Raw genomic sequence first — 15,658 nt, 5'->3', positions numbered from 1 at the left:
AACCGCCCAAAAAAACAGAATAGTGCGGAATAAAAAACAAATCACTCCCAATCTCGCAAACCTCATATACCATACATTTCTATTCAGACAAAATCGCATAGAAATCTGTAAAGACGACTTAGATCAGCAGTAAGTAATGCTTATGTACCAAAATGGCAAATAAAATCCTTCGAAAGTAATCATTCCTTTTCAATTGTGTTTTAGGGACCGATCTTGTGGAAAGCTCCTCACCACGGATTCTTCCGGTCGATTCATCGTTGGGGAGGACTCTGTACCCATGCAATTATGGCAGCACGTCGATCCTGATGGTAAATTGCACTACTCGTTGGTGCCTGTATTGGACGACAAGAAAATGTTAGAACTTTCGAAAGAAATTACCGAAGAAAATCCCAACATCTCCCTAACATGCGTAAAAATGGAGACCGATGAAGAAGAGAATAACGTGAAAACCTACGTCGGCAGTTTGGTGCACTTATACAACTTTTACACGTGTGACAAGTGCAATATGAACTTCCCCATGGAAAGTATGTTAAACAGGCACAAGATGTCCAACAAGTTGAACTCGTGGCTTCGTAGAAAACGACTGAACTCTAGACATCGATCGAAGGTATCTTCGGGAAAACAGATTAAACCGGTGCAATCGCAGAAACCAAGGAAGAAAAGGAGATACGGTTGCACATCCTGTGAGTTTATCTGTAGCGAGAGGTCCATGTTAAACGTTCATATTAGAAAGAAACACAAGTCTATAGTCAAAAAAGATTTAAAAATCTTGTGCATCATTTGTAACAGAAAATGTGGTACTCGGTCTAATTTGAAGAAACATATGGAGGAACACAGAGACCGGAAGACGACTTATTTCACGTGCAATAGTTGCAACTTCTTGTGTAAAAGGAGCGGCACTCTGATTTCTCATATAACGCTGAATCACCAGACGCTCAATAGCGAGGAAATCTCAAAGAAGAGATGCAACGATAAACCTTCAGAGAAGGAAGAATCTAGAGGAACCTGTTTAGAGGAGCAAGATAAGGACAGTTCGACTGTCTCAAGCACGCCGTTCGAGTTCGAATGCAAGAATGAACCTTCAATGGCCACTCGCGCAAGCAAGAAACAAAGTAAAAAGTCTGTCGAGGAACAATGCAATCTGTGTGACTTTAAATGTGCAAAGAAAAGTACGCTATACTCGCATAAGCGACAGCATAAGATGGACATCGGCGAAGAATACTCGTGTAACGAATGTTCATTTAAGACTTATAAAAAATCGTCTTTATACTCGCATATAAAAAGGAAGCATAAGGTACCAAAATCTTGCACGTCCGATGGTCAACCGCAATTATTTTATTGCACTCAATGTGACTATAAGAATAAGAATAAATACGAACTAAAAGTACACGTGGCCAGGAAGCATACGGATGATTTTAAATTTTCTTGCGAGACTTGTGGAAAGAAATTCAAAGTGAAAGGCGATTTAACGAATCACATACGTTTCAGTCATAAAGAACAACCGGTTATCTGTGATGTTTGCGGGAAAACGTGCCTGAACAGCAACTCGTTGTACGTACACCAGAAATTTGCGCATTATAAAGCAAAATACGAGTGTCAAGTATGTAAAAGGAGAATGGTCACTCAAGAAAATTTGAACGAACATATGATCCGACAGCATGAGAAGAGGGAGAACGTGGTTTGCGAAGAATGTGGCAAGACGTTCTCCAGAAACAGTAGATTAAAGGTACACATGAGGATCCACACTGGTGACAAACCGTACACTTGTACCATATGCAACAAATCGTTTGCACGTAGAACAGCGTTGAAGCAACATTTGTTAATTCACACTGGCATCAGGCCATACGTTTGCGATATTTGCGGCAAAGCATTCACGCAGAAGCCTGGATTGATCAGTCATAGAAAATCTCATCCTGGATCACATCCTCCGCTTCCAAGAGTGTTGATCGACCATATATTAAACGATGTGATGAATAATTGAGACTGTTAATTGTATAAACAATTGAAGTGGATCGTTTAAGGGCGAAGTCTGGATTGAGAACTGATTTACAGCGAACAGTCTCGTGCAATTAACGCTTTATGGTTTATGTTATTATTAGAGATTATACCTTTGCGATCTTTCACGTTGAATTGGATTTCACATTCTGTTTTATTGGATATTTTTCATTTCTAAGAGAGGAGTAGCAGAAAGTGTGTTTTCCGTTTCTTTCCGATCATAGAGTCAGTATTTATCTAAAGAGAAAATGGTACAGGTATTCATATAATGGCGTAAAATATATAAAGATTTTTCTATTAAAGATTAAAGTAAAATTTTTCTATTAAAAAAATAAAAATTAACATTGCTAAAAATTTTCTCAAACTAAAGATTTCATCTCTTGTACCATTTTATCCTCGTGTAAAACATTCTATTTTATTACTATTCAATTTAATGGAAACACAGTAGAACATTCCTTATGGAAACACCCGTTATCCTCCACGTTATCTCTCAACTGTATTATTCAAAAATTGATCGGTTTGATCGAACACTTTTGTCCCCGAATTAGTTCATACAGTGGAGATTCTACTGTATTTCAACAACAGTTCATATTACTTTTTATAAAAGTATGAAAATAAATTAAATTTATTTTAAATGCGAGGCAAACCAGTGAACCGCAAAGAGTCAAAGAACAATGTCAAAAGTTAAGTTACTCGTAAGATATTACGCGTATACGATAGCTTACCGCCTATGTTATTTTTATAATTTGCTAGCGTTATTGACACGCTATGGAGATTTAAAATTTCCAGAAAGAGAATCTCTATGAAATCAACTGTTTTTGTATGCAGCGCATACAATTCATCTTCTTTTGCGTTTGTAGTACGCACTGCGTTGCATCCTCATTTTTGAAAGATTATATGTTTGGAATATTGGAATTATCTCCACTCCTATTTAACATATCGAGACATTTAAAAACGCATTTCCAAACGATTGTTTAAATTTTTGTTTAAATTCTAATCATCCGAATTAAATTATTTGTAAAAAAATACTATTTTATATTAAAATTGTTATTGGGCAATTTCGTTCATTTGTAACACTCCGAATATATATATATATACCTTGCATATCTGTAAAATACATCATACTGCAAGATCTTTTTTTATATATATATATAATATATCCGACATTGAATCGAGTCTCTCATAGTGTTATATTCAACAATGATATTCATTAATCTTCATTACAGTTCCATTACAGCGAAATGTTTATTAACCGACCAATGAAGTTCTTCTATTTTCGCTTGACTAATTTCCTGTAATTTAACGATAATTACACAGCAATTGGACAATTTGTCTGCAATTGTAAGTCTGGCACGTTTCTTCTTCCTTCGTTTGTGAGAACTTTATCTTAGATTCATGTATGTGGACAAGTATAATTTCCAGTTATTTAACTGCAATGACAAAAATCTTCATATGTTCTCGTGTGCTGAAGTTTCACTTGTAATAATGTAAAAAGCAGGCGAATATTTCCGAGTTGTCGACAAAATAATTCGTTTGTCAAGTACCTAACTGACTGTTCTGTAATTTTCAGGATTCTGAATGGGGATGGACGTTTTATATACGGCAAGGAATCGATTCCGATGCAAGCGTGGCAAGTAGTCGACGTTGAGGGTTGCCTGTACTATGCCTTCCTTCCAGCAAATCCATCAAAACTCTCAGAATGTGAAAAAACAGTCGCAAAACCAACAGATGATACCCTAAAGAACAATGATGACGCGGAAGAAATTTTTATGATTCCAGCTGATAACGAGGCAAGCGACAATCTATCCCCTATTAAAATAAAAAAGGAAGATATGGACGATGTTTCATCGACGAACGAAGATCACTATGACGACACCAATGTCTATGCTTGCGAAGAGTGTAACATCTGTTTTCCGGTGATGCAGATGCTAAAACGACACAGAAACGCTGTTCACGAACAAGCCCAGCGCTACAAGTGCAAAGTCTGTTTCAAAATATGTCGCAGTCTGGTCGCCTTCAAGATGCATGTCGCTTTAGAGCACAAAACTGAAGAGGAAGAAGCGAAGGATGTCGAAAGTCTGACGTATGCCTGCAACTTCTGCAACTACGAAAGCACAAACAAATCTACGCTTCATTCTCACATTAGTAGAAAACACTCGGCCAAACGTATAGGTAGAAGACGAAATAGCTATAGGTACTCCACAGAACCTGAAGAGTACTCTTGCGACGTATGCGAATTTAAATGCCAGAATAGACGTAGATTAAAGGAGCATTTAGAACGTAAGCACGCGTCAGAATATAAATACGATTGCGAATATTGTGGCAAGAAGTTCAAAGTCAAAGGTGACATGAGGTTACACGTACGTTTTAAACACAAAGAAGGACCCATAGTTTGCGACGTGTGTGGGAAAACGTGCTCGAATAGTAACTCTCTGTATGTGCACCAGAAGTGGGCACATTTCAAACCAAAGTACGAGTGTGAAATTTGCAAAAGACGTATGGTAACTCAAGAGAATCTCGATCAACACATTTTGTTGCAACACGAGAGACGGGAGAGTTTCGTGTGTGAAGAATGTGGAAAATCATTCACAGAGAATCATCGATTAAAACAACACATGATGACGCATACTGGGGACAGACCTTACGATTGCCACGTATGTGGTAAAGCTTTTGCGCGTCGCACAGCTTACAGGCAACACTTGCTTATTCATACGGGCAAACGACCATATATCTGTGATATTTGCGGTAAAACGTTCACGCAGAAGCCTGGCCTGATTTGTCACCGAAAATCACATCCTGGAGTGCATCCTCCATTGCCAGTGGTGCATATAGAACATATTCTTAGCGACTTTATGAAGAAAGAATGATTTTATCGTGGGAATAGACGCGAGCGTCGTGCACATTTAATGATGAACTGACGTTATAGAACATGGAAGTTGATCTTCTTAATCCAGCTATTTTTAAACTTACTACATACTTGATATTTCTTTGAAATAATCTAATGCGTTCCACATACAAAGTCTAACATTATTCTCAGTGACTGAGTAATTTCTAAAGCTACAATTTATATTTCCATGAATTGCAGATATCAAGCTCCCTTACTTAATGCTTTACCAATTAATAATATTAGCGAGTGATTTATGATTTCTAATTTCAACTTTGTGTTAGAGTTTTTCCTATTTTCCTAATATTCCTAATATTCAACCCCATTGAATTCAATTTCCATTGAAATGGAAACTCTGAATTCAATTGAAATGGAGACCAGATTGAGGCATTAAAAATTCGACGGTTGTGACAGAGTCAAATGGACTGGAAAAATGACTTTCTTGCAGAAGGATGTGAAGCAGTATGAATACCTGCTGTCAGAAATAGACTTTCCTTAGGATCATCCTTCTGGAAGAATGATATACATATCTGGATTAAGAAAAAGATTCTCGTGTTCATCATACCAGAAGATTTTATATTAGTTAATTTAATTAACTTCAATTTGTTGAATCAATTATAAGATCAGTATAAAGCGAAAATCGATCTTCCTCGATTCGTTATTAACACGTTGTGTCATTAATTGTATTACATTCTTATTAATCGAGATGGAAAATTACGAAGGGGAAATCTTAAATTCTTAATTCCCAGTTAATTTTTCACTTAATTTCACGTAACCTCAATTATCTAATTTTCATGGTTATGATTTTATTATAATCCGAACGTGAACGTCGATGTTTGTATTTTAATATTTTCAAACATTTATTTTCCCATGCTCTCATTCACTTTCGTGTACATACATACTCCATCCGTGAAAAAAAATGTATAATTTTATACGATTCGTTTCTATCAGATTATCTGATTATTGTAGAAACGAATCATTTGGGGGAATGAATAGCAAGATCCATTGTGAAATATATTGTATACAAGATGAGATTATAAAAATTTATTTTGAGCACAATCTCGTGGAAGATATATATTTTTCTTGACTATCGTCCAAAGTTCTCCATAATTGTCTATCATTACCTAAAATAAAATAACAACTAATTTTTATTTTATTTGATTTATTTAAATAGAAAATAGATTCTATTTTCTTGCTTTAAATGAAATTATCTTTTACGCAGTGAACAGTGCGCGATTTCTATTATATGCAAATGTAAATGAACGTTGATTTACGTTGTTGCAGTTTTGGAAAATGTGAAACGATTGGCATGCCATTTTATCTCAGGTGAAATGAATTAAATTGCAGATAAGTATTGTATAAAATTTATTACAAATATTAAACAATTTAACGTTGATTTAATTAAAGTTCATAAAATAGTTATAGGTAACTATATAAATAAGTTTCAAGGTACACGATGCTTTGACCAATGAGCTAATTTTAAATTTAATCGTACTTACGATTTTATGTTTCAGGAAATTCAGTACAACTATTTCGGGAAGCGGCAAGTTCATCTCTAACAATTAATCAATAATTGTGCATCCTTGAAGTGCCATAAAGAGAAATGATTGCCTCTATTATGGATTTTTGCCACTTGATTACACCATCAATAATATAGTTAAAAATACATTGCATAATATCTTTGAAACATCTTCAACATGCATTCAAACTATAAATTTCTTGAAATTTTTCTAGCATCCTTCGTTCTATTGATACAAAAATTGAATATCTCACAATGAATACAACGTTCAATAATGAATTCAATTTTTTTATATCAATGAAAATTTATTAGACATCTCTCCATTTGTTGGTTGAATCGCAATTTACATTCTTCGTGTTTACTATTTTATAAATCCTAAATGACGTTTCAAGAATTACAATGAAATTGAAAAGTGTAATTATATCTCACGAATTATTGTCAGCTATTTATAATCAACTATTTGTACCATTTTCCTGCTACATCGAATAAAAACATGAATCATCGTTATCGTTATCCCCAAACAATAGAATAAATACCTACTACTGCTAATTTTACTATTTTCACATCAAACTCGTCGTGACTATTAACTTCGACTGTAAGTAATCATCGTCAGTAAGTACCATCCTTGTAGAACTCTAATAAACTTTAGCAATTTTCCTGTTTTAGGAACGGACTATTCCAATCAAATTCCATCTGCGTTTCAAAATTACCTACACCCGCCGGAGGAACCAAACAAGAAACAAACTCATCTCAAGAGGAGGACTCTAGGATCTTACCAGCCTGTGATATCTGTCAAAAACAATTCAAAAAGAAGTACTTATTAAAAAGGCACAAACTTACTCACGAAAATCGAAAGAAGAAGGACGTATCCTCAAAAGACGATTCTTTCATGGAACTAGTATCTCAAAAACAGGAAGCTTTATCATGCACAATCTGCGACTTCCGCTGCAACAAAAGATCCACAATGATTGCTCACTTGGTACAGAATCACGAAGATTCAGGCGAGAATAGATCAACCAGTAACAGGAAATTCGCCTGCATTATTTGTGGTCTTATCTGTTCTCGAAAGGAAACTTTGAGATCTCACTTTGTACGAAAACACACACAGCTTTATGAGTTCTCCTGTGAGCAGTGCGGCAAGGAATTCAAGATCAAAGGTGATTTAACGACTCACATGAGACTGAATCACAAAGAACCTCCTGTGATATGCGACGTTTGTGGCAAAACTTGTAAAAACAGTCACAGTCTGTATACTCATCAGAAACACGCTCACTATAAAGCGAAATACGAGTGCCCGATGTGTCACAAGAGATTGGTGACCAAAGAGAATCTAGATCAGCACGTGTTGACTCAGCACGAAAAGAAAGAGAAGTCTGTCTGCGAAGAATGTGGGAAAACATTCTTTGAAAATCACGATTTCAGAAAACACATGAGGATACACACTGGGGATAAACCGTATAGCTGTTCTGTTTGTGCCAGAGCGTTTACTACTCATAGCAGTTTGAGTCAGCATTTACTGTTGCACACAGGAGAAAGGATTTATGTCTGCGACGTGTGTGGAAAATCATTTGCTCAGAAGGCTGGTCTTATATGTCATAGAAAGATCCATTCTGGATCATTGCCTCCTCTTCCTGTCATGCATATCGATCACATCCTAAAAGATTTCATGAAGAAATGAAGAAAACTGTGTGTTAGATTTAACAAAGATTTTATGGGCTTCTTTATTTCACCGGGAATTACGTCGAAGATTCACATCTTGAAGAAGTTGGTGAAGAAGCGAAGAAATCTTGTTATCCGAAAGCTGTGTTTTAGATTTAACTAAGACTTTATAGTTTTCCTTCTCTTCTTCTTTTATCGAGAATTGCACTTATTTCGAAGAAATGTCTCGAAGACTGATCTTGTTTTGTCAGCGAATAAGATTTAAGAGATTTACCACTGTTCAACGGTTTGATAATTTCTTACGAATGTTCTTTACTGAAAGTTGTTTATCGAAGTTTCTCGAAAATCATATATGCGATATGCATCGCACGATTTTTAACGTAGATCATATTGAAAAGAAAAAATGCCTAGCTTTAAGTTTTTAAGGCGATCTCGACTTTTTATGGAATTCAATCGTGTTCCTAATAGAGGATCTTATTACTGGACTGCGGAGTTTTACGCAAATTTATATTTTTTCGCACACTTAATTTATATTTCGACGAACTGGAAGAAAAATAGAACTTAAACAGAATTTTGTTCTACCTATTAAATATTACAACAAATACTCTATCTCGGATATTTTATGTATTATTATTGTACATACTTTTTTTTCTATAAAATTACCTATAAGTGCATAAAAATCCGCTATAACTACTATATAAAACGCTCAAGATTTTTATTGTATTTTCTTACGTATTCTGCAACGTATCTCCGCGTACCCGAAATAAAGTAAATATAATTTCCTCACTGACGACACGTATCGATTGTCGATTAATCCTCTCATGCTCTGCTTTACTCTGATCTCACTCTCTAACATTCTTCACGACTAATCTCCGAGTAGTACCTAAGCCAAACTGCAAAAACCTCTTTTTTTAAGTTTAATTATCTCTTTTACAAGCAATCTAACCCATACCTTTTATCAGCGTTTTAAAAGTAACAAACGCGTGACGAACCTTTTAATCCGCGGGAACTTTGGCATACACTGCCATAAACGATAAGAATGAACGAACGAAACGCTTTTCGAAAGCTTGCAGTCCAACAAGCGACCGAGGTAGCCCGTTAATAACGCCACTGATCGATGATGTTTCAGGTACGAGCTCGACCACCTCAACTCGCGCGGTATCTTTATCTACGACAAGGAATCGGTTGTGATGAAAAAATGGCAGATCCTGGAGTTCGACGGGAAGCCGTACTACGCGTTTGTACCTGAAGACGACACGCCACTAGCTGACGAAGATATTCCCGAACAGATAGACGAGATAGGACACGAGGATGAGAAACAGGACCTCGTCAAAGTCGAATGTCTTTACAACGAAGATGAACTACAGTACGATTCGACGGACGAAAAATTATACGAGGATGAAGATCTTTTAAACAGGAGTGCAGAGCACAAGGAAGAAGAAGATGTGAAACCGATAATTCTAAATGGCACGATTGACGAAGAGAACGATAAAACGATTGGAGATATTTATCAGGTCAAAGTTCAAGGTAGTATGGTCACTATAGAGAAGCTGACATCCGGTGACATTGAAGAGACGAAGGAAGTGGTAGAGTATCAAGAAGTGGAACACGAGGAGCAAGAGGAGCAAGAGATGCAAGAAGTCTATAACGATCAAGAGCAGTTGGAACAGATAGATCAAGTAGATCCGGATGATCCAGATCAGATAGAACAGGTGGAATACTTGGAGGAAGAGATCTTGGAGATGCCGAATAATCATGTGACACCAATGAAGACGCGTAGGAAAATTTCCAGAAGTCCGGGCAGTGCACTGAAATGCAAACTTTGCTCGGAGATGTTCAGCTCGGCCATTTCATTCAGGAAACATGTGGCATGGACGCACAAGAAGAAGGTTTGCATACAGGAAGATGGCGCGTATATCTGCGCGGTTTGCGATTATAGGACGCTTAAGAAGAGTCTTTTCGCAGCACACTTGGAAAGGAAGCACGAAACTTGGTCTAGGAAACGACCCAATAACATGTTATTCCCTTGCGCTGCCTGTGGCTTCGTGTGCAGATCAAAGCACTCGTTGCAATCGCACTTTATTAGAAAACACACCGATCGGTACGAGCATCAGTGCAAGTTTTGTCCAAAGAAGTTCAAAGTGAAAGGTGACCTGACCAACCACATACGGTTCCATCATAAAGAAAAACCGATTAACTGTCCCGTGTGTGGAAAACTATGTCAGAATACTGGCTCTCTTTACGTACACCAGAAATGGGCACATTTTAAACCTAAGTACGAGTGTCATATATGCAAACGACGCATGGTCACACAGGAAAATCTCGACCAACATCTGCTAACGCAGCACGAGAAAAGGGAGAAGATAGTATGCGCCGAATGTGGAAAAACGTTCACCAAAAAAGATTCTTTTAAAAGGCATATGGCAGTGCACACAGGGTGCAAGCCACATTCCTGTCTAATTTGCAATAAACCATTCGCGAGGAGGTCTCAGCTGCGCCAACATTTGCTCATCCACACTGGGAAGAGGCCTTTTGTCTGCGACATTTGCGGGAAAGCGTTCACGCAGAAGCCTGGTCTGATCTGTCATAGGAAAACTCATCCTGGACCTCATCCTCCTTTACCTGTGATGCCAATTGCGGATATCGTGAAAGAGTTCACCGAAGGTTACGTACAGGAGATAAGCGCACGTGAAAACGAGGAGAGGATTGAGGAGGAAGCGTAGAATTGTTCCAAATTTGTTGATCTTTCGACTTAAGCAAGCGTTTCCTTTGATACTTAATCAACAAACGTTTCGGTCGCTAGGAAGATGGTGCGATTCTGTTGAATTTCGCATATCGAGACAAATATTGCATAAGAGAATTTTGGTTTTAAATGATGAAATATTAGACGAATAAGCTTCGATCGTAGAGGGTCGTAGAATGTACGACGAAGTTTTCGTTTCTGCTCGTCGTTGAAGGATAAATTGCAAGTACGTTAATTAATTGCACATTTTCTAGCGAATATTCGTTGTATTATCGATAAACTGGCGCTGATGATTCTGTAGTAATACTCGTGTTCCTACGAATTGTATCGCGTTTCTTTGGAACCCCGGGAAATATTAATATATTTCAAATATTAAGATAATCTTAATACAGGATATCAGTGATTTTTGATTTCCTGGTAATTCTTTGATATTCATACTACAATTTAAAATTATGAGTTTTTGAAAAAGTAATTATTAAGATAAGCATAATCTATAACTACTTTTCTTATTCGTGGATTATAAAATTTGTAAATTTTCGAATATGATTATCGATAACTAACCCTATATCATAATCGTTATTTCAGCGATTTATGAAAACATAAAGATTAGTCAAACACTTTCATTCCCATATATTATTAACCTTTCGTTGCTCCCTATCCTGTTCTTTATTAACATCGTGGTACTTTTGGGTACACTTTCTCCATCCCGAAATTTTTTTCATATCCTTGATTTTTAAAAATTCAAAGTTGACGAATAGTCGAAACGGACAGATTTTTTTATACAATATATAATTTTTTATATAAATTTTATATAATAGCAATTTGAACACTGTCGAGACATTCGAGCGAAAGTGAAATTTCGTTTGCATCTAAAAGGACTAAAAGGAGGGTTAATATTATTAATGAAAAAATCAGTACAGTGTTAACTGTATAAGTTGTATAAAATTGTAATCATTGTTTGCGATCAACTGTATGCTTCAACAACGAGTAAGAGCAATATTTTCTCACCCTGATTGTTCGACCCGATTGGTCGAAATAACTGCAAGGTGCGAATGATAGAATGCTAGAATACTTTGTACACCATCGAGATTGGAAGATTAAAGACACTAGATCGATTAATAATTATTTTTAGACGTATCGCGTGTAACTATAAGTATAGAGATGTAAGATGTATAATATAATAACAGTCTTGTAAATTGAAGATTTACGTGAACAAAAATGAAACGAGAAACGAAAGAGTATAAGATTCCATTCTGAGTTTTCCTTTCAGTTTATTAAAAAGTCTAGAAGTCAGTCTTAATCGGCTTCTAATCATCAATATCATACTATATTTTAACTTAATTTTTAGTTGAACGAATATTTAATTGATTTAATTGTTTGAGAAAAATTATAACTCGTATTATTATTATTTGCATAAACATGCAATAACGAAATAAACGTTTCCTGAGCTGGGTGTAAGAGAAATCGCATACTAATTATGTAACATCCTTTAAAATATTAAATTTCCAATTAGCGAGCAGATAAAATGGCGTTACTTCGTCATTAACGATATCGAATAAAATTAAAAATTAACGACGCAAAAAGCGCTAGTTTCCTTTTGTTAATTATATGCTGTGATTACGCTGAATTATAGCTTGCATTATTTCAATACAGTGTGATAAATCGGTCAAATAAAAAAAGAAACTCGATCATGTTCCATCTCGTTAAAAGCTTTTTTCTTACGCATCGTACTAAAAACGAAGATATTTCACAATTCCTCGATGAACATCCTCGTGTTGTTTTAATGTATATCGTGAACTTTCGGTCGTCATTCACGCGTAATCATTGATACGTTCGCGTTGTGATATGTCATAATGACACTAATTCTATTCGCGAGAGCTAGTCCTCCTAAGAATAACTGTAATATAACGTAACACGGTAATATGCTCCGTTTCACTCGATATGTAAACGTAGTAACGTCCCTGTCCCCGCCGACCAGGTTGCTAGTAATTGTCCAAGGGACAAGCGTAAAATCCGTGAGAGAAAGGAAGCTCGCGCGGTAGAAAGCATGCCTACGACGGCTATTTTTCTAAAAATCAATAGCTTAGTCTAATACTTAAGGATACGTATGCGCTGTGTATAGCTTTGAGTTTGAAATAAATATTTTTACTGAACCTGATCTCTTCGACTATCCCCGTAATAACGTCGGACGAGAAAAAAGAAATAAGCTTGGATAAGCTTGGATGAAGAAAAACTATTATATCGTTTGATGTCCTTGTATCTAACAATTAACGATATTACGTAAAGCTTATAATATTGCTTTTTATACGTAAAATTTGTCAAAGCAGAGAAGAGAGTAAAAATATGGTATTCAAGTATACAAGATAAGTATATCTGATGTATTAAACGATCGCGTTGAAACGGTGAAATAATTTATATTATTTTTATACGTTTCCAGGCTACGACTGTTCTGGATCGCATTAGAAGAGCGAGAAGGTATGACGAATACAGATACTAGAATTATCTTCTAAGATTTTTATTTTTATAAAGAATATTCACAGAAAATTACGTTTAGGTTTCAGCGATTACTAAATCAATAAAATATGGTTGCTAAATATATAACACGTTTGAAAATAATGTTTCAGTGAAAACAATATATTCCAAAAATAAATAAGTTTTCAGAAAGTATACATTTATTGATTTACTCGGAAGAAAACACAATTTCAGAATTTTTTACGATAAGTTTCTAGCCATACGATATCCTACGGTTTCCTAGACCAAAGATAACACGATCTACTTAATTTTCTGTTTTAGAATCTTGGATCCTTTGAGCGAAGAATTCAAGACCGACTCGCAGGCTCACTTACCGTTAGAGCTCCCCGAGGTATACGAGAATTGGATCGACAAAGAAAACTTCGAGATCATGTCCGCTAGCCAAGAGGAAACCGCAGTATCTCTTCAAAACAGTCCCGGCCAACGATCCAAAAAGAAAACCTTGACTCGTCTAGAATGCGACCACTGTCGACGGAAGTTCTTGAAGAAGAGTAACTTGGCGGAGCATTTGAAGAAACACAGACACAAGTGTTCAGACTGTCCAAAGACTTTCAGACTTCGTCGATACCTAGCTTCTCACATAGAGAAGATCCATCGACGTCAAGTGTACGATTGCAGTGTTTGCGAATACAAAAGCAATAACAAGGGAACACTGAAGAATCACTACATTCGTCTACATACGACTAATTACAATTTCGCTTGCGACACTTGTGGCAAACAATTCAAGATAAAGAAAGCATTGAACCATCACGTGAAACAAAATCATAGCGACGCGCCACCGATAGTGTGCGACGTTTGTGGCCACTTCAGCAAGAATCTTCATGCTCTCAAGGCTCATATGAAGTACAGACACTATAAGCCTGAGTTTATCTGCAGAATCTGCAGAAGAGGGATGACGACTCAAGAGAATTTGGAGCAACACTTAACCTGGCACGAGACCAGGGAAAAGGTACTGTGCCCCACGTGTGGAAAGAGATTTCGAGGTCGGGATTTGGACTCTCATATGCGAGTGCATACAGGAGTCAAGCCTTTTCCTTGTATTGTTTGTGGAAAGACATTCAGAAGGCAGACTGCCCAAGAGCAGCATGTTCTCATTCATACGGGAAAGAGACCGTATGTTTGCGATATCTGTGGGCAAGCGTTTGCTCAGAAACCTGGGCTGATTTGCCATAGGAAGCGCCATCCTGGACCTCTGCCTCCATTGCCTGTCGTATCCATCAAGAATATCGTCACGGAGTTCACTAAGGAATACACTATGAAAAATACGATTATTAAAATTGAATAAATAGGTAATTCGAATGAGCGAGGTTGTAAGAGGTTTAGGATTGATGTAAAGAAAAGCTGTGAATAACTACATTAAATCATTCAGGGTCAAACGATGAAATAATACGCAAAAAGTGCGTAGATCAGCATCGTTGGAATAGTAGCAAGTTGGAAGCACGCAATAAATTTCTATGATTTAAAGAAATTATAGTTTAATATAGTATCACAAATTCTCAATTTCTTTAAATTTCTGGAAATTATAGATCTAGGGTCCAGGTGCAATATTGCAATCCTTCCTCGCAAACAGTATTCTTACAAAAGCAGAATATTACAAAGCAAGTTGAATAACAAAAAGTCGTGAATGGATTGAATTTTACTGGTCCTTAATAAGTTAATAGGATAGCGAATGGATTATTGAAGAGTTTATCGATACGTCTGAAAAATCTATTTCTGTTTCGAAGAAATATATGTAATTTGAATATTGAACCGGCGTACTTCACTCTTTTCATATATTTCATGTCGCTGATTGTTGGATATTATCGAATAAACGAGGAATTTTATTCGTTTCGTTTTACTTATGTACAGAGCTTGAATTTTCTACGAATTTTTCACTATAAAACAGTGCATTTGTAATTTTACAAATTAAGCGTAACGTACAATTTTACGACATTTTTTTATAAGAAACTTTAATATTGCTTTTTAGGCTACCACTTTTGGATTGACATTTTTGTACTAAGAACGAGTATTTGGGTTTTTATAAATATTTTTAAGATTTTTAAACAATACAGTTGTTTTCATCGTTTCTTTATCGATGAAGCATGAATTTTTATATTTTAAAAATGTTTTCTACGAATGTTGTTTGTATTTCTTACTGTATTCCAAACTTTTTAATAAAACTGTAGTTAAATAAAACTTGTAAATTATAAATATCATAGTATACTTCCTATAATATTATTTCATATTGAGAAAAATGTTAAGGAAAAAGTAAGTATGAAAAAATTTCCATTATAACAAATAAATATTTTTATCTTCGAACAACATATGATAGAAAGAAAACTGACGA

The 15,658-nt window shown here is 35.9% G+C and overlaps 2 protein-coding genes across 5 annotated transcripts in view; both read left to right on the top strand.

Moving 5' to 3' along the window:
• Window positions 1-15,658, top strand: part of LOC138181671 (zinc finger protein 454-like) — a 59,994-nt gene that overhangs the window by 42,727 nt on the left and 1,609 nt on the right. Inside the window, exon 5 of one of the 4 annotated variants that reach the window (XM_069116707.1) lies at window positions 9,187-12,953. The exons of 1 other annotated variant lie outside the window; for it this stretch is intronic. In XM_069116707.1, the coding sequence (XP_068972808.1) occupies window positions 9,187-10,780 (1,594 nt within the window). In that variant the 3' untranslated portion in view covers window positions 10,781-12,953. Of the gene's footprint in view, window positions 1-204; window positions 2,911-3,565; window positions 5,980-9,186; window positions 12,954-15,658 lie in introns of those variants that run through there. 2 more of the 4 variants (XM_069116709.1, XM_069116705.1) reach the window with 2 other exon arrangements.
• LOC138181677 (gastrula zinc finger protein XlCGF57.1-like) lies at window positions 13,092-15,478 on the top strand. The gene is made up of 2 exons (XM_069116732.1): window positions 13,092-13,275; window positions 13,594-15,478. Exon 2 carries the CDS (start codon window positions 13,703-13,705, stop codon window positions 14,615-14,617), a length of 915 nt encoding a protein of 304 aa, XP_068972833.1. The 5' UTR covers window positions 13,092-13,275; window positions 13,594-13,702; the 3' UTR covers window positions 14,618-15,478.

This window comes from Bombus flavifrons, chromosome 7 (genome assembly GCF_040668555.2).
Source record: "Bombus flavifrons isolate JBK064 chromosome 7, iyBomFlav1_principal, whole genome shotgun sequence".
In the NCBI taxonomy this organism is placed as follows: domain Eukaryota; kingdom Metazoa; phylum Arthropoda; class Insecta; order Hymenoptera; family Apidae; genus Bombus; species Bombus flavifrons.
Note: the sequence above shows the minus strand (reverse complement) of the source record. Positions and strands in the feature narration are given on the sequence as shown.

What these genes read in the sequence shown, in the direction of transcription:
- LOC138181677 (XM_069116732.1), top strand. Translation starts at nt 13,703, where the DNA reads ATGTCCGCTAGCCAAGAGGAAACCGCAGTATCTCTTCAAAACAGTCCC.